Raw genomic sequence first — 24835 nt, 5'->3', positions numbered from 1 at the left:
CTTCAGGGATCTTTCAAGCTCAGAATGAATCTTTGAAGGTGGTCATGCAACACCCTTAGTGTATATTTATTTGTTTTTATTTTTTGCATGATTCAACATACTGAAATCTAAAAAGCACAAATGAGAAGGAAGTTCACTTTCTGTTAAACTTCTGTCATAACCAGTGTTGGGACTAACGTGTTATTAAGTAACGCGTTACAGTAACTACGTTATTATTGTGGTAACGAGCACGGTAACTAGTTATTATGCCAAAATCAGGAACGCGTTACTCGTTACTGGGATTTAGATAGGGTCGTTACTCGTTACTTCGTGTGGTGGCTATCGCGGAGCTTCCACAGATTCAGTAACATTAGCAAGTGGTGGAGGCCAGCAGGTGGATGAAGGAAAAGGGAGGCAGAAGGAAAAGAGACCCGAGGCGGCCGCCGGTCCAAGTGTGAACTGAACTTCAGGTAAGAAGTTATGACCTGCAGTCTCTCTGGGTCAGATATAAACCAAGTTTAGGTGGAGTTTATTTTCGTTATTCTGACTTTTTCCGTACTGCGTGCTAGCTAGCATGACGGAGTTTCTATACAGCTGGGTGGGTGCTATGAAGTTAATGATGTTGAACTTTATTTTGTTCATAAGTTATTAGAGTTGCCAACCGTCCCGTCCGGTATTCAGAGAAAATATTACGCGTTTCTTATTGAGGTGAAAAGGAACAGTTTGTCCCGTAATTCAGCTACAATGAAAAAGACACAAAGCTGGAGTTACTCTGTGTCTTTGCTGCACAGCTGCCTCTTCTTCTCTCATTCTCCCCCCTCCCTCTCCCGTTTCTACTTCAATCATGAAAACTGATCAGTGATCAGCTGATCGTCTTTTCTCTCTTGTGTGTTTATCGCCCACTTTGCGCCGAAAGAGGAAACCAGCGGATGTCGCGCTAAACAACAGCAGCACGTTTGATCAGCTGTTGTTAGAATTTATTTAATATTAATTTCTAGTATCAGCTGATGTTTGCTGGAGCCACAGCTGCAAAAAAGCTGCTGGTCATGATATGGTTTGGTTATGTGGTGAGAGGGAAACATGAAGATGAAACCAGGAGATGTCCTTACTGGATCATCAGAGCTGAACAGGTGATGGAGAAACAGGTTTACCTTTTAGGTGACATGAATGAGTTGAAGGGGAGTTATGAACTGTTTCTGAGAGACAAATAACCCCAGGATCCTTTTTTATGTAGCTGACAGCTGGTAACTGTGCAGGGGCGGGTCTAGCAAAGTGTTGCCAGGGGGGCAGGTAGGACATTAACAGGGAGAGGGGGGCACAAAGAAATACTTTTCTTTCTTATTCTCATTTAAAATGTCTAGCTTTTAAAAAATAATTATCTGAGTCTTACAACAAACGATTGATAGATTGATGCATATATACCATCAGACAGTGTACATCACTGTCACAACAGTGTTTATTTTCATTCAAAGGCTTTATGATTTTTCCTATAATGGTGGGCCAGTCTCTAGTCAAAATGCCCGGGATGATTTTTTTGTCCCAGTCCAGCTCTGTATGCAGCTCATCTGCAGTCTGGTGTTGCCTACATCTTCCTATTCGGAAGGCAGAATTTCCGAGTTCTGAGTACAATCGAAAGCACCACGACTGCAGTTTTTGTGTTGGATGTAAAAGGCGCAGATGACGCTGTGACGTAGGCTAGAATCATGGCAGCAGTCAATGACGGTCCAGGCGTGGGATTTCTCTCGTGGAAATATGCACATTATCTTTTTCTTTCTATTGGTAGGTGGCACAGTGCACTTGTGGCAAGTAAGCAAGCTAGAAGATTGGCAAAGTTATGGAAGCAACACATTAACAAGAGAATTCTGAGTAAAACCAAAGTTACTTTCCCTAGTAACTAGTTACTTTGAAAGTAACGAGTAACTTGAAGTAACTGTGTTACTTTTGAGAGAAGTAACTAGTAATGTAACTAAGTTACTATTTTAAAGTAACTTACCCAACACTGGTCATAACAGATGGCAGGGAGCAAGCTGAAGCTGAACTAAAAACAATACAAACACAAGCAAGACTAAGCTATTATTGTTTATTCCAAATGTTTATCACAGGAATTGCTACAGCATGTAGATGTGGGTGTAAAGACCTCTGTGCAGCACATTGTTAAACAAACAAATAGTGTAATCAAATGTGTAGACCACTTCACTACAGAGATTTTATTTATTGTGCTGGTTAACTTCATCATTTGAGTTCTCATATTGTATCTGTTCTGTGTGGTCATACTTATTTTGCAGTAATATCTATGTGTTTATATTGATTCACCACTTTTGAAATCCAAGCTCAAAACCATTCTGTTTAAAACTGCTTTTTTGTGATCCCTAAACCAAACCCCTTCACTAAACCCCCTGTTTTTCATTAAGGGAATTCCCACGTTGGTCAACACGCAAGAGAGAGACTATGAAACCATTTTCAAAACTGTTCATGGAAAAGTGCCACAGGTACAGTACTGCGTTAGCAAGTTATCACTACACTTTGATGTACTTTACAACCCTACATGATTATAGCTGTCTATGTGTAAAACCCAAAATACATATTTAAGGTACAAAATTTCCAGGTTAAACAACAAATTTATTTTCACTTGGTTTGTGCTGAGTCAATAACTAACAGTACCAGTTAACAGCAAAAGCACTGACACATGATATGTGGACTTTAGATAGTAATGGATTATTACAGTTATACCAGATTAAATTCTTGTTTTTCACCAAATCACAGATTTATTTCAGGCCTAATAGTTACAGCAAATAAAGCAATACTCCTGACATTCATCCAGCTGTATTTGACTTAAAAGTACTACTCAAGCTTTACATTTGATATTTATGTACATGTGCATGCACACAGCAATAAAGGGATTTACATAACTTGTGTCTTTGAGGTTCGCTAATATTTTTGTTTCTCTATCAGAGTGTTCTGACATCTATGGCACAGAATACTGTGTCCAGACAGCTGGACTCCTACAGCGAGGTGTGCGAGGCGCTCAAGATTGTGGAGCTGCTTCTGGGTTTCCTCTCAATGACGGGTGGTGATCCCACAATGAAACTGGTCACTTACCTTCAGGAAATACTAAAGATGGACCAAAGCATTGATCATCACATACTGAAGGTCATTACATGTACACTCTTTCACTCTGAGCCTCACATGTCAAACATCAATATTAATAATAAGACAAAAACCAGATAGAACAAACTGTTTATAAGTTGTTGAGGGGTTTTCACTTTTTTGCAGGCTTTTAGCAAATGTGAACTGCAGCAATGTGTTTGTCTGTGGCAAGTCCTGTCCTCTCTCAACTCTGAAAAAATGCTGCAACTCAAAAGAGTAAGTTTGATTTTTGCTGTATTTTTTTTTTCAGATTCAAAATTGCCAGATTAAACATCATATGCTTATTTTTCACTAAGCATAGATAAATTGTAAGTTTTGAAGCTTAGCTTCAGTGTTAGATTAAATGAATGTGGCTTGTACTAAAAAAAATCACTAAATGGTCAGTATGACCATTAACCATATATGCCAATCCATCTACCATATACATACAAAATGCATGACTGCATGTCTTGTTAAAAAGGAGCCCTTTTCGGGGTATCCAGCCGAGTACCAGGTGCCACTGACTGAGAAAAACAAGACTGAGCTGAAAGGATTCATGTCCAGAGGAAATGTGGACCAGTGGCTGCTTGAGATGCATGAGTTCCTCTTGTTGCGCCTGGGCCGCCTACGGGCAACTGAGGACTACAATCCATCATGGAGGTAAACCTGTTGTATAGTACCAAATTTTTGTTTGGTAATGCCAGGGTTGTTTTTGGCCCTGATTTAGCAGGTGTGAAGAACGATTTGCATCCTAAGCCTCACAGTCACTGCAGATGATCCTGTGTAGCCAAAATATGGATATATAAGTGATCTCAGAGATGCAAAGATATGCATAAAGTTATAGATTAGTCAGAATGAAACAAAAGATTTTCATCTAAGTATTAAAAACTTAAAATTATTTATATTTAAAACTGTGTTAGTTTGTCTAATTAATTTTCAATTAAGTCTCTGAAAATGTGTGACTGTGTATAAAAATGACTGTAATTCCTAAACAGTTAAAAAAAAATCTGCACTTCCATCAAGTCTTAAATTTTCCATTTAAAATCAACTGCAATGGCGTACAGAGGCAAAGCTATCTTAAAAAGGTCTTTGTCCAATTACTTTTGAGTTTTTATGCATATTTTATTCCACATCACTATAGTGCCCCATCGTTTGGCCTTGTCTATACCAAAAGTGTGTCTTTATTATAATATGTTTTTAGTTTTCCTGCTAAGTAAAAAATTATTTGCTCCAATGTAAAGTTATCTATTAAATGAATATATTCTTTCTTTTGACAGTCTGAAGGAGGCGGTCAGTGCCTACATGGATCGTAAAGAAGTAGAAGTCCCTACTTACGTGGAGGAAAACCTCTCTGAAAAGGTGAAGCTGTCTCAGATAATTGAGACCTGGAAATACACCATCACAGCCAAACAGGAGTTGATGAATGAGTGATCAACTGAATGAGTGCATAGAGAGATATTAGTTATCTAAAGAAGTAAACAAAGGTATTTTTTCTGCATTTATTGATGTAATAATCATAGGACGTGTTGTGCTGTTAATTTGTTTTTGGAATTATTTTACAAATTCAATTCAACAACCAAAAACTATATTTACATTTTAATATTTTATTTTTCATTTTATTTTACTTCTCTTGCGAATGGTTTGAATTTTAAAAAGAAGAGTAATATTATCATGCTGCAAGGAGTGAATAATATTTCTCCATTTAATAAGAAATTAAAGCAATAGGTGATTGATACGCATAGAAAAAAGCAAAATCGTGTAATCCAATGTAAATGTGCGTGGTTCGTTCATAAATATGCAAGGGAATGGTATACTGAGCATTTTCTACTTTTTCATTCATATAAAATTTTTCTTATATTTTTTAATTCTCTAAGTTTTTATTTGCATTTGTGTAAAAGTTGAGATTTGCTAATTTTTTATGTTTTTTTTTTTTCATTTAATAGCTTGAGTTATCAGATTTCTATGACGTGTGTTGAACCGCCTCGAGGCGACTTTTGTTGTGATTTGGCGCTATATAAATAAAATTGAATTAAATCGAATTGAATTGAACCAGAGATCTTAGTTTATCATTTAACTTTAAGTCATACTACTTTTTTGAACTCTTTTATTTGTTTATGGTCTTGTTGATGTTTGTCTTGATTCGTTTATAATAAAGATTAGAAATTACCTTTAACCTCTGTGAATACAATGAAACAGCAAAGCAGAATAAACTCAAGCACATCCTCAGTGAGCTGCTCATGTATTCACTGTGAGAGTATATACAGTATGACTGCTTTGATATATTTTATATATCATTTTTACATGATTATGTTTTTGTTTTAAGGTGAAATCTTTTAGGGTGAAGTAACAACAGGATAGATTGATAAACTAGTACGAAAACTGCACATTTTCCATTTTTTCTTACATGTTAAAAAATTATAAATGTTCATTTGCATAAAAGTGACTTGAATACGTTCATTTAAACAAAACATTTGATTTGCAGTAATGAGATCATTTCTATTTATCTGTGGCGGAAAGTTGTTTTGTTTTGTTTTTTTTATTTTTGTGTGTTAAGCAACTTCATCAAACATGAAGTATGTAAGGAGATAAACTGGATGAGTTTATCATTTTTATTTTTTGTCTTTATAAACCAACAGGTTTTACTCTTCTATGTTTGTATTATTTTTTTTAATTTTTCATTCCTTTACTGAGAAAATTGATGATGATTCACTGTTTTTATGGTTTGTTTTAGCATTATTCTTGCATTTATTTTACAGCTAAAGAACAAATTATGATTTAAACATAAACTAGTAAAGAAATTAAAGATTGATAGTTTTATTTTTACATTTTACTAACAGTGTCAAATACTTTTTGTTTGCATCAATATAAAAAGTCAATATTTTACATTTTATCTGTTTTCTCTAATACTTGGATTTGAAAATTTTAAAATAACACTGAGGCTCAACAAAAACAATGATACACAGCAAGGCAGATAAAACAAGTGCATTATTTCTTCGATATGAGCCACCTGCTCATGTGTTGCATTTTGTCAATCTAAAAAAGTTACTAAGAGTTATTTAGAAAATTCAGAAATGCATTGTTGAATTTGACAATCATATAGTGTGAAACTTTGTTGATTTACCCTTTATGTCGAAGGATTATGTACACATTTCTTCTTTTTTTTCTGCTTTCTTTTTTTTTTATCAAGTATATTTTTACTATTGACCAGCACTCAGAGACAAAATTGTATTTTTTCTTACGTATATCAAGTATCCTGTATTGATTATTTGTTGTGTATCTGCTAAAAGATTAAAGTACATTGGAAAATGTTTCCTCTGATATAGTCAATGAAGTAGTTGTAACACACATGTGACCTAAAATGTATTATTTCTGCCATAGTTACACATTTTCAGTCACTTATTGAAAATTAACCCCCTCTGAAAAAAAAATCTGTTCAGCTTTAGGAGACTGTCTGACTTAGATTATCTGGTTATTTTATGATTCATTGTGAGTAAATCAATAGTGTTTTTAAAAATTTTAATACAATAACATATTTATGTTTTATGGTTGTTTACAGTGCATTGAAAAAAATTCATACCCCTTCAACTTTTAAACATTTTGTCACCTTACAGCCACAAACTTCAATGTTTTCGATTGAGATTGTCAGTGACTGACCAACACAAAGTAGCACATAATTGTTATGTGGTACAAAAAGGAGACATGGATGTAGATAAAAGTTGTAGGGTTAGATTGAGCAAGGAAAGCACTGGTCAGAGGAGTTTCTAAGAGGCCCACGGTCACTCTGGAGGAGCTGGAAAAATCCACAACTCATGTGGGGAGAATCTGTAAGTCGTGTACTCCACAAATCTGGCCTATAAAGAAGAGCGACAAGAAAAAAGCCATTGTTGACAGAAATACATAAAAAGTGCCTTTTGCAGTTTGCCAGGAGACATGAAGGGGACACAGCAACTGTGTGGAAGAAGGTGCTCTGGTCAGATAAGACTAAAGTTGGGCCTAAATACAAAGCGCTACGTGAGGAGCAAAAGTAACACTGCCTGCTCATCACCCTGAACACACCATCCCCACTGTGAAACATGGTGGTTGCAGCATCATGCTGTGGGGATGCTTTTCTTCAGCAGGGACAGTGAAGCTGGTCAGAGTTGATGGGAAGATGGATGGAGCTGGAAGAACCTGGAAGAAAATCCTGGAAGGTCCTGGAAGAAAACCTGTTGGAGGCTGCAAAGGACTTGAGACTGGGAAGGAGACTCACCTTCCAGCAGACAGTGACCTTAAACACGAAGCAAGAGATACAATAGAATGGCTGGGATAGACCCCACCCCCCACCCCCGCAACCAGGCTATGAGGTCAGTTTCCTGATCATTAACATGCAAATTGTAATGACCACTGATCAATGGCCATGAATACAAGTCACATAGATTTGGAGAATGTCTCCAATCACAGCATTGCAAGATGGTGAAAGATGTATCCCTACGGCTCCTCCTCTTTCCCTTTTCATGTAAATAGCCTCCTTGACTCCAAACGCTCAAACCAGCATTCCTCCCTGTCCAGGATGTGTACATCTTCATCATTGAAAGAGTGTCCACCGGCCTGTAGGTGTAAATAGACTGCAGAGTCCTGGCCTGACGAGTTAGCTCTTCTGTGTTGTGGCATCTACTTAGCCAGAGGTTGTTTGGTCTCTACAATGTATAAATCATGGCAATCCTCCTGGCACTTAACAGCGTACACTATATTACTCTGTTTGTGTCAGTGGACCAGATCTTTGGGTGAACTAATTTTTGGTGCAGCGTGTTTTTGGGTTTTAAAGTCACGCAGACGTGGTGTTTAGAGTAAATGTATCTCAGCTGTTCCGATACTCCTGACACATAAGGGACCAGTAGAGGTTTCTGCTTAGGCAACAGTTGTCCTGCTCTCCTTGAGCCTTTTTTAGGTGTCTTCCCAGCTTTGACAAAATTCCAGCTAGGATAACCACATTTACTCCGGGCCTTTTTCATATGATATTCTTCTTCTTCCCTGGCTGCTGTATCTGTGTGGATGGTGTTCATTTCAGGCTGTGTTGAAGGATAAAGGTGATCATACCAAATACTGACTTCCAAGCTTATTAGAATTGTACAGACTCAGTATTTACTTTATACAAGTGAAACTCAAAAAAATTAGAATATCATGCAAAAGTTCATTTATTTCACTAATTCAACTTAAAAGGTCAAACTAATATATGCCAGAGACTAATTACATGTAAAGCAAGATATTAAAAGCCTTTACTTTTTATGATTTTGTTGATCATTACAGCTTATGAAAACCCCAATTTCAAAATCTCGGAAAATTTGAATATTACATGAAATCAATAAAACAAGGATTTTAAAGAGAGAAATTTTGGACCTCTAAAAAGTATAATCATACATATGTACTCAGTACTTGGTTTGGGCCCCTTTTGCATGAATTACTGCCTCGATGCAGCATGGCATGCATGCTATCAGCCTGTGGCACTGCTGAGGTGTTATGGGAGACCAGGATGCTTCAATAGCAGCCTTCAGCTCTTATGTATTGTTCAGTCTCATGTCTCTCATCTTTCTCTTGGCAATGCCCCATAAATTGTCTATGGGGTTCAGGTCAGGCGAGTTTGCTGGCCAGTCAAGCACAGTTGCCCCATGGTCATTGAACTAGGTTTTGGTATCTTTTGCAGTGTGGGCAGGTGCCAAGTCCTGCTGGAAAATGAAGTCAGCATCTCCATAAAGCTGGTCTGTGGAAGGAAGCATGAAGAAATGTCCTGTTAGACGGCTGCGTTGGCTCTGGACTTAACAAAGCACAGTAGATCAACACCGGTAGACGACACAGCTCCCCAAATCAACACAGACTGTGGAAACTTCACACTGGACTTCAAGCATCTTGAATTGTGTGCCTCCCCATTCTTCCTCCAGACTCTGGGACCTTGGTTTCCAAATGAGATGCAAAATTTGCTCTCATCAGAAGAGGACTTTGGACCACTGAGCAACAAACTAGTTCTTTTTTTTCTTTTAGCCCAGGTGAGGCGATTCTGTTGTTTGTTCTTTAGGAGCAGCTTGACAAGAGGAATACAAAGCCCATGTCCAGGATCTGTGTCTGTGTGGCAGGTCTTGATGCACTAACTCCAGCCTCAGTCCACTCCTTCTGAAGGTCCTTCACACTTTTGAATGGCCTTTCCCTGACAATCTTCTTCAGGCTGCGGTCATCCCTGATGCTTGTGCACCTTTTTCTTTTGCACCTTTCTCTTCCACATAACTTTCTATTAATGGGCTTTGATACAGCACTTTGGGAACATCCACCTTCTTCTGAAATGACCTTTTGTTACCTTCCCTCCTTATGGAGGCTGCCAATGATGGTTTTCTGCACAACTGTCAGGTCAGCAGTTTTCCCCACGATTGAGATTCCTACTGAACTGAACCAGCCTAATGGACAATTAAAGGCTCGGGAAGCCTTTGCAGGCGTTTTGGATTCATTAACTGATTAGTGTGACACTTTGAGCCTACAACATTAAACCTTCTTACAATATTATAATTTTCTGAGCTTCTGAATTTGGGGTTTTCATAAACTATAAGCCACAATCATCAAAATTATAACAAATTAAGGCTTGAAATATATTGCTTTGCATGCACTGAGTCTATATCATATATTAGTTTCACCTTTTGAGTTGAATTACTTAAATGAACTTTTGCATGATATTCTAATTTTTAGAGTTTCACCTGTATATATCTAGGTGGTGGTGCCTATGGCTCAGAATGTGTGTGTGTGTCCATTACTTTAAAAGCCCCAAAAGGCACAGAATAAATCAGTGTATGAATTAATGCACTTTGACTGTTCAGACTAGAAAAGCTTGATATCAGCACCACTTAATTCACCACAATATTGAACAAGACCCTGAACAGCAAACTGAGACTCAGACATGAGTACTTAATAATTACAACTCCTTTAACAAAAGCTGTTTTATTCTCATGTTCTCCTGTAAATAAATTACAATATCGTCTTTTGTTACAAAAATAAAATGAAACCCAACCAACACGTCACATGTTGGACTCTATCCATTTCAGACTTAAGAATATGAGAATCTTTTTGTCTGTATATCCTAACTGGTTGTCTTACAAACGTTTTAACAGAAGTGTTAATTTACAGGGACTGAATTTGTGTCTCCTGGTTATCAGTCTGCTGTTCACCTGCTGTGACTGACCCCACAGCAGAGCAAGCAGACAAAAAAAGAAGAAAGGTCTCAAACCACAAAACTTCACAAACAACGAGGAAAACAAAGTATTCTTGCAACAGAAGATGGGCCACTACACCATGAAAACTACACCTGAGGAGACAACCGTCAAAAACTAAAAGTAAAAACATTTTCCCAGTGTACCAACAGATGCAAAGTGGAATTTAGATAATGTGGTTTATGATACAAAATGTTCTTGTTATAACGATATACAAACTGATGCTAAAGGAGGAGTCTGCCAGCTCTGGCCGATACACTGGCATTTTCATAAAAAAATGTTAATATCAACTTCCAGATGTTAAAAAACAAAATTCAGTGCAAAAGCACGGCTTCTCTTAACGTCTCACAGTGAGATTTCTGTGACAATCAGTCCTAACAAAGATCACAGCAGAAAAAACACACCACAGAGACTTTTTTTCTTCATGTGCCGAAGGAAGAATCACTGATTAACAGGATGTTGTCAGAGGTGCAGCGTCGTCCTTCAGTGCTGGTTCTTCATTCCCTGTGGTTTTCCTGGTTTCTTATCCGACTGCTGCTGCTGCTGCTGCTGCTGACCCCGACCGGGGCCAGTCATCCCTCGGCCACGGCTGCCAAACAGACCTACAGAGAAGATACAAGAGAAAGTCTGTGTTAGAGCAGGTAACAGAAAGTATCCCCATTCCCCTGTAAACATGACCAAATCTTAATATTTAAAATTGATAGAAAAAAAATAAATAGAATTAATAATGCAGTTAAGGAGAATTGGTATGTGACATTGAAAACAGAAAAAATTTAAAGTTATAAAGAACCTGCCACCAACACCAAGTAAAGACCAATATATGTTTAATAACTGGAAATGCCTCACACCTGACTATCACAGGTTTGTCAGAGGAAAAAGAAAATCGGGGGTGAAAGATGCACTTGGGAATCAAAACTTCATTTTCTAAGAAAAGTACCTTAGCTAGGTCTAGGGAAATAGGGAAATATCTGGTACTACTGCTCTAGCAGTACGGACTTTCAAGAGTGTATCTTAAGTTAACATAGATCCTTCAAATCCCCAAAATATTTGTGGATGTCCAACTTTGCGAGCAGATTTGGGGGCCTACAGAAACCACAATGCAATCAAACCCAGGACCTTTATTCTGAGAGGCCACATTTTTAACTACCACACCACCGTGCTGCCCAACTGGAAAGATCTGTTTGATATCTTTTACAAATCATCAGGTTTTGATGTGAAGCAGCCAAAATCCTCTCATGTGAACAAAAAAAGGAAGGTAGTAGATATGAAAAGACTTTAAATGAAACACTTATAAGAAAAAGTTATGAGGCTCCTGTTGGTCAAATCTTGCATAAATGTATGTGGTAGAAGCTGTCAGAAATTTCAGCTATGATTACGATAATAGTCATGGGTTCCTAGATTGGTTAGGGATTCGATAATTTTTTAACCTCAGTGAAATTAAAGTTGAACTTAGATAATTTATTTTTACACTTATCAGGTGTAAATTTGTTAACTTATGAACACTCTGGAAAGAACTGACAGAAATGTGGAAACAATACTCAGTACTCTCCCATGTTTATTAAGACATCCAGCACGAACAACAAAAGCTGCTTCCTCTCACCTCGGCCACCTGCTCCTCTTCCTTTGCCCTGCTGTTTGTTCTGCTGGGCGCCTCCACGTCCACGCCCCTTCGAAACCACCTCCTCCTTCACCATATCGATGATTTCATCTGGGATTCGTAGATATTTGATGGTGCTTCCTCGGATGTAGCACTCAGGCATTCTCCAGAACTTATCTCCATCCTGTGAGAGGTGGAGTGGGGCTTTCGGTTCATCAAATTGGCTTAACAATTAACTCAAGATTAAAAAAAAAAAAAAAAAAAAGCACTCTCTCATAAGACCGAACAGCTACATATATAGAAATATCTGTACTGAAACAATACTTTAGTAGTGTATTTACAGCAAAAGGGGGGGAAAAAAATCCAAAAGTTCACTCTCATTCCATTCAAAATTCCCTGTACCTATTTATCTAGACTAATGTGTGGCTCAGTCCAAATCAGTGTTTTTGGAACAGTTAGAGAAAAGCAGGGCTGTGCACAAACACCAGAGCGCAGACAGCCAGCAGGTGTATCCACCAAAAAGTGTAAATAACTTACTCAGCCTTAATATAAAATGATAACTCTGCACACAACAATGAAAGCTTCAAGTAATCACTGAAAACTGTCTTTTTTTAACCATCAGTCATTAATCTAGAGTTTAATGTAAGAGCAAGGTCAGTGTTACCCTGGATGTGCAGATGACTTCTCTCAGGTTGATGTTCATCCAGTTATCACAACTGACCAGGTGACCGTTGTACGTCTCTCCATTCTTCAGCTCCACCAACTACAGAGAGAAAAGACGAGGGGGGAAAGCTTGTCTTACAATGTTTTCAGAATTCACAGCTGTATTAAAAGTTTCAATACTCACTACAAAAACTAAACTGAACTTGTGCCAATTAAAGTTCTAAAAAGAAATTAGGACGGGCGATAGTTTAGCAAAATAAAATGAGACAGTCAGAGCTGAATCCACAATTATATACAGTATAAATTTCAAAAGAAACCTGAATCATTTTCTGCTCACACATTTACAATTCACTGCTTTCTACATGTAAGAAATCTTGAGATGTCACTTTCTCTCCTCATGACTATTATTATTTTACAGCCTGTTATATAAAATTGTATACACGGTCCAGGTTAGTCTCACCATAGGGTGGTTCTGGGCAGTCTTCAGCAGAGACAGGGGAAGCTGCAAAACAACAGAGAAGCAGGTCAAACATGGCAAAAGATGTGTAATCAACAGCATTTACCGAAGTGAGCACTGAAGCGAGAGTGCATAAAACAGCCAGGAGTGTTTTATTCCAGAGAAAACGTCTCCATAGCCGCGGTGTTTGGCGTAAAGACATGAAGGTGATTTTATGTTCAGGTTTTTTAAGAGTGCCTTTATGTCTACGTCGTTTACTCACCGACTCCACTGAACTGTCAGTAACCTTACAGCTGCAAGAGTATGGAGCTAAACGAGATAATAAATCCCCGCCTCAGCAAGTGGAGCACGACCTAAAAGCTTTCCAAAGCTGTGTGTTAAGTCTGGATATATATGCTTATTAAAAACGACTAGTTTACGTAAACGATGCTTAATTTAGCTGCTAAGCTAACTTCCCATAGCTAACGGACCGAGTATAGAGAGGCAAGGCGATGCTGCTAGCACTGAAAATACTAGCTGAAAATCTAGCACTCAGCGCCACTGAAGAGAATAAAAGTTTTAACAACTCACCATTTTGATGGTTTCTTGATTGTTTCTTTTTTTCTTTTAGTGTCTTACTTGCTAACACGATTTTCCCACCTACTTTTACTCTTTGTCTTCCGGTGTGGCGAGGCGCATTCATGGCTGTATTATATGATGCTGCCCCCTACTGTCAGAAACACGCATTTCCAATATCAAATGAGCACAAATGAAAGGTGCGAAGATTAAAATGTGCATCTCTTTTCGTGTTTGCCACTTTAAAGGGATAGGAATAAGAATAAGTAAAGTAAAAAATATCATCAAAATAATCAGATCAAATATTAAAATTGCATTTTTTATGTTATTTTAGCTGCATCTCTCCTATTCCCAAGATATACTTAAGGTATACTTATTTTGTTTTATTTATAAAGATAGTTTACTAGTGGGTGTTTAATTTAGCAGAGAATCCCCTTTATCTGAACCATGTTTTCTCCCAGATTTTAAAACTGATAACCGGAGACTGTATGGCGTTCTGGTGGTGAGCAAACAGTTAGATTAGTTATTTAAAGAATTTTATTCTTCTTTCTTCTTACATTTTTAGTCCCTTACCAATTGTTTGAAACTACTGATCGTTAAAGTCAACAAATACACTGGGAAATGGAGGCGAATGATCCAAATAACTGAAAAGTTTTCAGATATGAGACACAGGATTTACATGAAATCCAAAAGCAGGTCAACAGCCAAAAACACACTGAGTTCAACACATTGTTCATCATTATAATGTAGAATACAACAATAACCACTTTCTTCTTATTTTAAAGCAGTTATTAGCAACAGCTCTCCAGGCTTTCTGAAGGTCTTTCAAAGTTTTTCCTTAGAAATTCATTGCTTTTTAACTCATTTACAGTCCATCCTAATAGTTGACCATTTTCAGAGAAATGCTTTTTGTTTTTTTCTTTCTTTCTTATACCACTTACACTGACCTATATCATTTAAGTATAAAACAGCCATATTAAAAAAGGTCACGAGAAAGCTTAATAGAGTTCAAGTTGTGTTGAAGAATAAAAGAATAAAGGTAAATATTGACTTTCATGCTGGTTAGAATTGTATAGACTCTGTTTTTTGCTTTATATTCTGTATTTTCATGTATGTTTGCACATGCTTCGATATATATCTGCACCTATTTCCCATTTTACTTGCAAAATATAAAGAAAAACGGGTAGCTCAAGACCTTTGCACAGTAATGTAAATAGTTTAATAGAAAATGAAAATAATATTCATTTTTGAAGTTACATCTTCAGCGCAGGCAATGAATGGATTTATATTTTTCAATTAAACAAATAAATAAATGAGCAATTTAAAAAAATCTTTCAAAAATGTATACTGCCTTTGTATACATTTTTGTAGCTTTTCGGGGGGTTTGCTGACGTAATCACGTCACGTCTTAGGCTGCCTGCGGAAGGAGGGAGTACCTCCGGTTTGGTCTGTGTGTGGGAGAAGGAGCCGTCAGCTCTGCGGGGTAGACTCTCGTTCTAACCCTGTTCAAAGTAAAGACCGAGAAAAAGAGGCAACGGTTCCTCGTGAACGGGACGGGAGATGGATAACAGTAAACGGGCTGTGGTCGTTACAGGTTTGGGCTCTTTTATCCGCTGTCGTTGTCTCTTTTGTCTGTTGAGGAAAAGTTGAGGAGACTAAAGCTGCTCCATTAATGGCGTCAGGTCGTTCCTGCTCCACTCTGTTGCAACTGTACAGAAAGGAACGAGTTGTTTTGTGGGAGTTTTGACCCTTTAGAGTTTTGGGGGGGATGCATTATTGACGCTACAGGCCGGTTCGGTGGTCTCACCATTGTTTTAGATGACTTCAGCTGAAAGGCCGCAGACAGTAAACAAATTACTCCTCCAAAAACAAGCGCCTTTTGTGTTGTCTACACATTTGTTTTGCTCTATGGCTACGGTATCATATTTGTTTCTAAATGCTTTCAAATAGCTCGTGTTCATCTGAAGTATTAGTCACTAATACTGAGCACAATACCATATGGCAGCAAAGGTAATAATGCATATATTTTCATAAATATTAGATGTTGTTAGTTGTGACTTGGGACATTATTGAAATTATTTCAGTTTAAAAAAACTGATATCATAGGAGTTATGTCAGTAATCGACAAAATATAGATAGATGAACAAAAGATAAAGGTGAAAACACAATACAGAGAGATTTTAATAATGAACCGTTTAGCCTAAATTATTGTTTTTTATTCTTTATTGCTTTGAGTTATTCGTATCTTCCTCTGTCCAGTTGTTGTGTGTGATGCCTTTATAGATCTGTGGCTAAAAATACATATCCTATTCCCAGATGGTGACTAGGTTCCACTATTGATAAGTTATTGAATGAGTTTCTTTATGCTAGTTCATCCTGTTTAGTCTCATTATTTTGCATTATGGTAATCTAGTGTAGACTTAGAGCTGCTGTTCATCAACCAGTCTCTGTGTTGTATTTCAGAAAACTTATTTTGCATCACTTGCGATTCAAAGTTAGATCCCTATGTAATAATCACCAATTTATAATACTTGTTAATATAACAAGTACTGTGTATGCACATATTTGTTTATCTAAATCACACTCCGATGCAATTTCAAGTCCAGCTATATGAACATATTTTCGTTAGTGCAAACAGCAGTGTTAAATGGTGACGTTTGGCAGAACAGACACATTAATTTGCTGTTTATAGACACAAAGGGGTGCAGAAACGTGTCTCCCCAGCTGATAGGAGAAGTGTAGATTGCCTGGGAACAGCACCTTCACAATAGCAGGCTGGCTGGCAGCTGCCGGCCCCTCACTCTGCTCCTTTTCATCAGCCTGTCAGACTGACTGATCCCCTCTCCACCCAACCCCCAGGGACCCAGTGACCCTAGGATAGACAGTGGGGCGGGGGAATCCGTGGTAGAGCCTTATATAAACAGCCCCGAGTGAATTTCCATGGGCTGCTGAGATTTTACCGTTTTTCATTTGCAGTTGTGCATCAGCGGGTCTTTATTTTATTAATAATGAGGTGCATTCTTCAAAACAACAGTTTATAATTTCAAACAACAGGTAATTACATCTCAGTCATGCTACTGAAAAGGATGTTGCATTTGACATAAAAGACGAAATGTATACCTTTATATTGCAAATCAGCATTTCAGTCAACCCAAATCTTTAACGGCCCCCTTTTTCCATTAGAAACTACCTTTAAGGTCATATCAGTAGAAGCATTTAAACAAATAAATAAATCTTATAAAAAAGTCTGTTTTTGCAGACACCACAAACATAATCCACATTAATTCAGCAGCTGACATCTTTTGCAGGTTTCGGGCCATTTGGAGAGCACACTGTCAACGCTAGCTGGGTAGCAGTACAGGTATTTATTGGCTTTGTTTGTTTGTTTGTTTCATTTTTTTAGCATCTAATAAAGAGGTAATAATTTGCAGAATTGGTATTTACACTTAAATGACTTTTGGAAAAGTCTATTTGATACAAGTTAATGTGCCATACAGTTAAAGTGTGTGACGGTGTTATTTTTATTTATTTATTTATTTATTTATTTATTTATTTATTTATTTATTTATACTAGCTCCAAAAATGCTTTTCAAAAGTCTTGAAGGTTGTCATGTGGTTTTTGCCGACACTTGGAAGATGTTTGTGCGGCAGTTCTGCGATGCTGACAGCCGGCTTCGTACTATGTAGCAGGGTTAGTCAGAGGTTTTGTGGGGGGGGATGATGGTGGTTGTCAGGGTGTCTAGACGGACTTGATAAGGATATTAAAGGCAAACAAAAGGGCACATTGTGGCAGGGTTACAGACGTGGTCAAATAAGCCTCCTTTCAATACAGCTGGGAGGTCAGTGTCCAGGGCTATTTGTCCTGCAGGGAGACTGGGGGAGCTGTTGGGTTACTGGCTTTGAATTTGATACAGATTTGTTTGTTTTTATATGTGAAGTCGGTGTTTGGCATATTTTATTTCTTGATTTTGCTTTTGAAGAAGCCTGAGTTTGGGGTTGAAGTATTTGTTCATTCTGTTTGCCAAGTTGACTGTAAAATTATACCATTTGGGAATGGCAAAGCATTAAGAGAGCATGAAGTCAGTGATGTCAGTGAGCATGAAGTAAAAATGATAAGAGCATAGGCAAAGGAGGCAGCCTACAGTATCCTGTAAAACTACTTTCAGCTGCTCTTTTATTCACAAGGGGTCGCCACAGCGCGTAGCGCCGCATGACGAATGCATTTCATGGCTTATCTACTGCAAGTTTTGTAAATTATCTAAATTTAACTGAAGAAGCTGAAACTGATGTTTCAACATGTGGAATGATTTCTAAACTTCAGGTTTTAATTTTACTCTGACAGGAACTGAAGAAGCTCGGGCTGGGCAGTGATGTGAATCTGCATGTACACGAGGTTCCTGTTGAGTACCAACAAGTCCAGAGTTTGGTTCCTTCATTATGGAAGCAGTATCATCCACGGGTAAGAGGAGAGCCTAATTTAACCTGACAGCATTATTGCACTTTAAGACTGCCGTCCCCCAACCTTTTTTTGCGCCACAGACCGGTTTATGTCCAACAGTATTTTCACGGACCGGCCTTTAAGGTGTTGCAGATAAATACAACAAAATAAAACCAGTACCAGTACCAAAAAAGATGTATTCGTAACACACGGGAAAAGACCCAGGGACACAGACTTAACCATAAAAACTATTAAAAAAAAAAAAAATAGTGCTAAAAACTAAAATCATGAATTTCACACCCGAGCCTCAACTCTTGCGGCCCGGTAACAAACAACTGGTCCGGGGGTCGGGGACCGCTGCTTTAAGAGTTAGAAGCCCCGATGAACAATACAATGAATTATGGGCTTGAAAGTGCCTTTGTTAAAAGCTCGCTATGAAGGGGCTACATTGTAAAATTCTGCTTGAGCTTTTATCTTGAGTTTCCTTGCTTTTTTTTGTTTCAGTAAAATAATCCTAGGCCCTGTTTCGAGAGCATGGATGCCTCAGGTGTAAGGGAAGCCTACAATAGTCTAGTCATTCTGACTTTGTGTTTTTATTGTTTTCTTTGTTGGACAGTTGGTAGTTCATGTTGGAGTTTCGGGTATGGCCACAACTGTCACGCTGGAGAAGTGTGGAAGAAATCATGGTTACAAGGGCCTGGACAACAGCAGCTTCTGCCCCGATTCACAGTGCTGCGTTGTTGGAGGCCCAGACTGCATCAACTCGATCATTGACATGGAATCGGTCTGCAAAAGAGTGAATGCATCAGGGCTGGGAGTAGCCGTGTCTGTCTCCAGAGATGCCGGGAGGTCATTATTTAATGTGTTTTTTCTCTTTTACCAAGTTGTGTATCTTTATCCATCCAACTGTTGCATGTACTGCTCACATGGCGGTACTTTTAAATAGAGATGGCTAGCTCAGAACTCGGCACAGATATGTTGCTATGATTGTAAATACTGAGACCTTATCAGCGTTTTCTGCTGAAGTTCAATTTTTGGAGCCTGACTAATATTTTATTTTGTTTTTTGAGGCAAATGTTTGAAAGAAACTGTAATCACTATTTTTACTATAATAAGAGATCGAAAACAAAGTTCCCAGTGATGAACAGACAGAGAACTTTGACTTGAATCTGAGCTTTCTGGAGTTTATTTTTATATTTTCTCATGGTTTGAATTTAGGCTTTTTGAAAGTTTCTACACTAGGCTGACAAATTAGCTAGTTGCTAGTTGCAGTGATAAATGCACTTAAGCTGCTAAACTGATGCTTTACTTGAAGTAAAGTCTGTCTTAGTTGAATCTAGAAGTTTTGACTGAAGCTTTAAGCTTTAGATTTCAGAGGCAGCCTGAAATTGTTCTGCTAGGCCACAAACAGCAGTGTTTCTGATATACTGACAGCTGTCAGGCTATAGTAATGATATAAACAGTAGTCACGTTATGCAGTTTGGCCTTTGGGAAAAGGCAAAATATGTTTACTGCTGTCAAGGTCTAGCAGTGACATAACAATGCTTCAGTGTGACAGGTAGTGATCAGGGCCCTTTGAAGGTATGTGCACGGTTGAGTGGCTCAGCTGAGAGGCGAGTTTGCGTCATGGAAATGCTGTTTTATTGTTTGTTTGTGTTATGGAGTCAGTCTCTTCATTTATTAAATACCGTGCTCCCTTCTTTGACAGGTATCTCTGTGATTTTACCTACTACACCTCTCTGTACCTGAGCCACGGCCGCTCTGCCTTTATTCATGTGCCTCCTCTTGGAAAGCCTTACAGTAAAGAAGACCTGGGTCGTGCACTGCAGGCCGTCATCCAGGAGATGCTGGAGCTTATGGACCAAGCTGAGGGGAAGATTCACTGCCAACAACACTTCCACTAAGTGACCTCCATATACCAACTAGCCTCTCCAGCTCTTACCACACAAGAGAAATTGCACTTAATCACAAGTAGCCAAACCTCCCCCCCCCCCTTTTTTTAAACTGTATCTTTAATTGGTAATAATGACACTTCACAGTATAATCTGCTTTCAAAGTTTGTCTTGCTTCTTTGCTTCTTGCTTTGCTAGGCCTGATTCTGTTACAGTCTCATTGTAACGTAAGCTTTAAAAGAACTGGAAGCATTCTGACATTGGAGCAAAATGTGAGGAAAAACCAGATAAACACAGGAGCAAAATGCTGCTTGTGGTGTTCACATGCGGACGCAGCAAGTGGTCTCTAATGTGGCAGATATTATAACCTGTAACCCCAAATGTGACTCCTAATAATGCACCTTATAGGGGTAGGGTTATTAAAATTATTATAGAAGACACATTTGGGGGAAACTGTAATCATAATGGTTCTTTCTCTGATTTTTTTTTCTTACTTGGTCACAATAGGTTTCACGTAGCACACATAAAAGTCTGCATTATGGATTAATATGAAACATCCAGCAGTAAACTGCTCATTTTATTTTCCTTCACATATTCTCCTCTCTGTATTCTAAAGCTTATCTGTGCTTTTCTCATTTATATTGAATTGTTTTCTTGAGTCCTTTTTCTTTATAAGAAGTTGTAAATTTGCCTTCTTTGACAAAGGTTATTTAAATCAGGGAACGGGTTGGTTCCAGCTCACATTTCCCCAGTTTGTCGACCCAGTTCTGACAGAAACACCCCCTTCTTTCCACCCCCCACCCCCACTGAGATCTGGCCCCGGGATGTGCAATGTTACTTCACAGATCTCATTCATTGATTCAGTGGGATAATTATGTCACACATCAAGGCTGCACAACTGGATTTTAACTGTAGAAAGTCTGTATTAAACTGTAACAGATGAGTTATATAGAGTGAAGTAGTTCATATCATGTAGCCTTGTTGTTAAAGCGCACTTTGGGCATGACTCTCCCAGACTCACTGGATGGTGAAATAGTGACACTTGCTGTGATTTGTGTCTGAGGATGCCTGCTGGCTTTGACATTGCATATTTTATCTTAAACCTTTTGGAAATCATTCTTTTGTGGTTGTGCAGCTCTAACTGTTTCCTTGATTAACTTTCTGTCGTTCCTGTCATTAAATCAGGTGTAGCTGCTTATTTTATCTGAGAATCTGATTTGATGAAGTTGGACTTGGCTTTCAGTCAGAATTGGGCCTCCTGTCTTTTCTGTAGCACTTGGTTTCTTTCTTTTCTTGTGTATTTCAGTTTTACTTGATCTGGAATTTGGACAGCATTTCTCAAGCAATGTGAAAGCTTCTGTTTTGTTTTTATTTTCTGTCACTTTAACTTGTGTAGCTTTCTAGACCTCCATTGTCAACCCTTTTCCTCACGGTGATTATGACGTAGAGCAGGAATGCATGGCGATGGCAGTAACACTCCCAGAGTAAATGCTCTTTTTTTCTTTTTTTTTAAAAAAAATTGGATTGTGTTGTGTTTTGTCATCTCGATCACTCCCTGGCTCCTGAGAATCTGACTGCCTACACCTAACACAGCTTCAGTTCAAGTAATTTTGGCCTGTAATCATTTATATACTGCTAAATACAGTGTTCATGCCCCAACGATAGATCTGCAGTGGTGTGAAAACGTGTTTGCTCGCTTCCTTTTTTTTTTGTATGTTTGTCACACTTAAATGTTTCAGATCATCAGACAAATTTAAATATTAGGCATAGATGACCCAAGTAAATGCAAGATGCAGTTTCTAAATGAAAGTGTTTATTATTTAGGGGAACCTACATGGCCCTGTGTGGGAAAAGTGATTGCCACCCAAACCTAGTAACTGTTTGGGCCACCATTACTAGAAACAACTGCAATCAAGCGTTTGCAATAACTGGCAATGAGACTTTTACAGTGCTGTGGAGGAGTTTTGTCCCACTCATCTTTATAGAATTGTTGTAATTCAACCACACTGGAGGGTTTTAGAGCAGAAACTGCTTTTTTAACTTTGCCTAGGCCACTCCAAAGCCATTCAGAGTTGGACTTGCTGGTGTGTTTTGGATCATTGTCCTGCTTCAGAACCCAAGTGCGCTTCAGCTTAAGGTCACAAGCAGATGGCCGGACATTCTCCTTCAGGATGTTTTGGCAGACGGCAGAATTCCTGGTTTCATTTAGCACAGCGAGTCTTCCAGACCCAGAGGCACCAAAACAGCCCACCACCATATTTTACTGTTGGTATGATGTTCCTTTTCTGAAATGCTGCACAGAACATTTTCCTAGCTCTCTTGGGGATGATCAAGATGTTTTTGGCAGATGTGAGATGAGTCTTTCTCTTGTTTTTGGTCAGCAGTAGTTTTCTCCTGGAACTCTCCCATGGATGCCATTTTTGCCCAGTCTGGTTCTTATTGTTGAATCATGAGCTGTGGCCTTAACTAGACAAGTCTGTGATTCTTTAATTTTATTCTGGATTCTATTGTGACCTCCTGGATGAGTCCTTGCTGTTCACTTGGAGTCATTTTGGTGGGCCAGTCACTCCTGGGAAACGTCACCACTGTTCCAAGTCTACTCCATATGACATAATGACTTTCACTGTGGTTCACTGGAGGCCCACAGCCTTAGACATGGCTTTGCATTCCTTCCCAGACTTTATTGCTCAGGTGTTTCTTTAGATTGTGGCATGATGTGTTGCTTTTTGAGATATTTTAACCTGCTTCACTTTGTCAGACAGATTATAGTTAAGGATTTTTTTTGATTCAACAGGTCTGCCAGTAGTCAGGCCAGAGTCTATTTAGTGAAACTGAACTCAGCTTTCCAAAAAATGTGGTTAATCGCAGTAAATTCATGATTAACACATAGGGCAACTACTTTTGGATAATTTCTCTCTCTTAATCAGTGAAATCATCATGTAAAAACTGCATTTTGCATTTACTCAGGTTATCTTGGTTTAATAGGTGACAAGTATAACAAATATGTAAAACACTTGGAAATCAGGAAGGGGACAAACACTTTTTCACACCACTGTATCTATGTCATAATACCTGACACTGTGTAGTGCTTCAGTAATAATTAAGCAAGTTGGTGCCATTAAATTTGAGTAAATTGCCGTTTTTAGCTTTGTATTTTGTTTTAATGCTGTTCTGTACATCACAAAGTGAAGCACGGAGCTGAACATAACTGAATTCCATCTCAGACCTAAACTTTTTTATCACAGCTCATTTCTTGGTTGTGGTGTTTCAGAAATCTCTGATGTTGTTTTAGGTGCTGATATTTTACCTTGTGACTTTGTGTGTGCAGAGAAGTTTAAAAAAAAAAGAGTTGTGTAAGAACAGAATTTCTTCTCACAAAAGTTAAAGCCTCAAATTTACATGAGGTGACCTCTGACCCCAAACTCCCTCCTGTGCCTTGCTGTTGGGTATGTGTTTTATGAAAAGGCCTTACTAATTCTCAGTGGGTCAGGTCAGAGATGTAGTACTGATGCTGTCCTTGTGGCTACCTCAAAAAGTACTTTCTTTTTTTTTCTTTTTTTTTAATATCAGTGTGTGCTCTACCTGTGTTTTGGGAGTATCCTCTGAAAGGTATGCTCTTCAGCTTCATTAACAAAGTACTGTTACAGTAAGTAATCCTGGCTTTGTAAAGGAAAGGCTTTGAAATAAAAGAAGTACAAGTGATGTTTGTGCTTTTCCATTCAGTACTCACTCCTATTGAAACCTTGTAATTGACATGTTGGTACAATGACCATGAAAGGCCTGTCACAGTTATTACCACGAGGCTCCACTCTATTGTTAATGACATCTACATGATTGTGACTCACCATCACAAAACACGGGTCACAACTCACAATATTATGAAGAAGTTAGGTTGCCTATATCTTAATCAGATCAGATCTCTAGCATCCTCTTCAGTCACACATGCCCATCACTACATCCATGATCCTTCTCTGTGGTCTATCCTAATATACCCAGCCTTTTTCTCTAACTTTGTCTCCAAACTATTCAGCCTAAGCTGTGCCTCCTTCTCTTGGTCACTAACTTTAACTTTGTCACCTCCACTTCTGCCTCCTGTCTTTTTTTCCCCTCCCGTTTCATTCTTGCTGCTATCCTCCTGTCACCAATTCCATTTGATTCTGTTTTATTTATATAGCACCAATTCAAAAAAGCATTAGAATATTATATTGGAAGATAAAGACCCTGGAATAAATCCCCAACAATCATACAACGCCCTCTGGGCAAACACTTGGCAACAGTAGAAAGGAAAAACTCCCTTTAACAGGTAGAAACGCTCAGGGAGAGGTGGCCATCTCCTGTGACCAGTTGGGGGTAAGAAGAGGAAGAAGGGACAAAAAACCTAATGTGGAAGAGAGCCAGAGATTAATAATAACTTAGGATTGAATGCAAAGTGGTGCATAAACACAAAAAGTGAAAATGAGGTGATTGAAGAAGAAACAATGTATGATGGGAAGCTCCCTGCAGTCTAGGCCTTTTGCGGCATAACTAAGGGAAATTTCAGGGTTGCCTGATACAGCCCTAATTATAACCCTTTTAAAAAATCAGTTTTAAGCTTAATATTCAAAGTAGAGAGAGTGTCTGTCTCCTGAATCCAAACAGGGAGTTGATTCTATAGTGGAGGGGCCTGAAAGATGAAGGCTCTTCTTCCCATTCCACTTTTAGAAACTCTAGTAGAACCACAAATTCTCTATTTATGCGGTATGGTACTGTGAGATCTTTAAGACAAGTTAGGACCTGATTATTCAAGACCTATTACCTGTGGAAAAATCACCTGACATTCATCTTTATCCTATGTTAACTCTTTCTCACCTCTCTGTCCATTGCTTTGCATGGTTGACCCCAAGTATTTCAACTCACCCACCT

General features: G+C 38.4%; 3 protein-coding genes across 3 annotated transcripts in view; 2 read left to right on the top strand and 1 right to left on the bottom strand.

Annotated features, from left to right (window-relative positions):
• LOC309689745 (E3 ubiquitin-protein ligase rnf213-alpha-like) overlaps nt 1-5144 on the top strand; it is a 79012-nt gene extending 73868 nt beyond the window's left edge. The window contains exons 64-68 of the mRNA XM_082506366.1: nt 2391-2468; nt 2932-3129; nt 3253-3342; nt 3587-3765; nt 4383-5144. Of these exons, the coding sequence (XP_082362492.1) occupies nt 2391-2468; nt 2932-3129; nt 3253-3342; nt 3587-3765; nt 4383-4536 (699 nt within the window). The 3' untranslated portion in view covers nt 4537-5144. The remainder of the gene's footprint in view (nt 1-2390; nt 2469-2931; nt 3130-3252; nt 3343-3586; nt 3766-4382) is intronic.
• Nucleotides 5145-10046: 4902 nt separating this feature from the next.
• lsm4 (LSM4 homolog, U6 small nuclear RNA and mRNA degradation associated) lies at nt 10047-13752 on the bottom strand. Its single transcript, XM_082505566.1, has 5 exons — nt 13619-13752; nt 13052-13093; nt 12593-12691; nt 11932-12112; nt 10047-10933 (listed from the first exon to the last, which is right to left on the bottom strand). Exons 1-5 carry the CDS (start codon nt 13619-13621, stop codon nt 10815-10817), a joined length of 444 nt encoding a protein of 147 aa, XP_082361692.1. The 5' UTR covers nt 13622-13752; the 3' UTR covers nt 10047-10814.
• Nucleotides 13753-15030: 1278 nt separating this feature from the next.
• On the top strand, nt 15031-23635 carry LOC309689053 (pyroglutamyl-peptidase 1-like). The gene is made up of 5 exons (XM_082505198.1): nt 15031-15197; nt 16912-16964; nt 17946-18062; nt 18658-18890; nt 19750-23635. The coding sequence occupies exons 1-5, from the start codon at nt 15164-15166 to the stop codon at nt 19943-19945; spliced, it is 633 nt and encodes a 210-aa protein (XP_082361324.1). The 5' UTR covers nt 15031-15163; the 3' UTR covers nt 19946-23635.
• Nucleotides 23636-24835: the final 1200 nt, after the last annotated feature.

Source organism: Aulonocara stuartgranti (assembly GCF_965226115.1).
Source record: "Aulonocara stuartgranti genome assembly, chromosome: 15".
Taxonomy (NCBI): Eukaryota; Metazoa; Chordata; class Actinopteri; order Cichliformes; family Cichlidae; genus Aulonocara; species Aulonocara stuartgranti.
The sequence above is the reverse complement of the archived record's forward strand: the minus strand, read 5'-3'. Positions and strand labels throughout refer to the sequence as shown.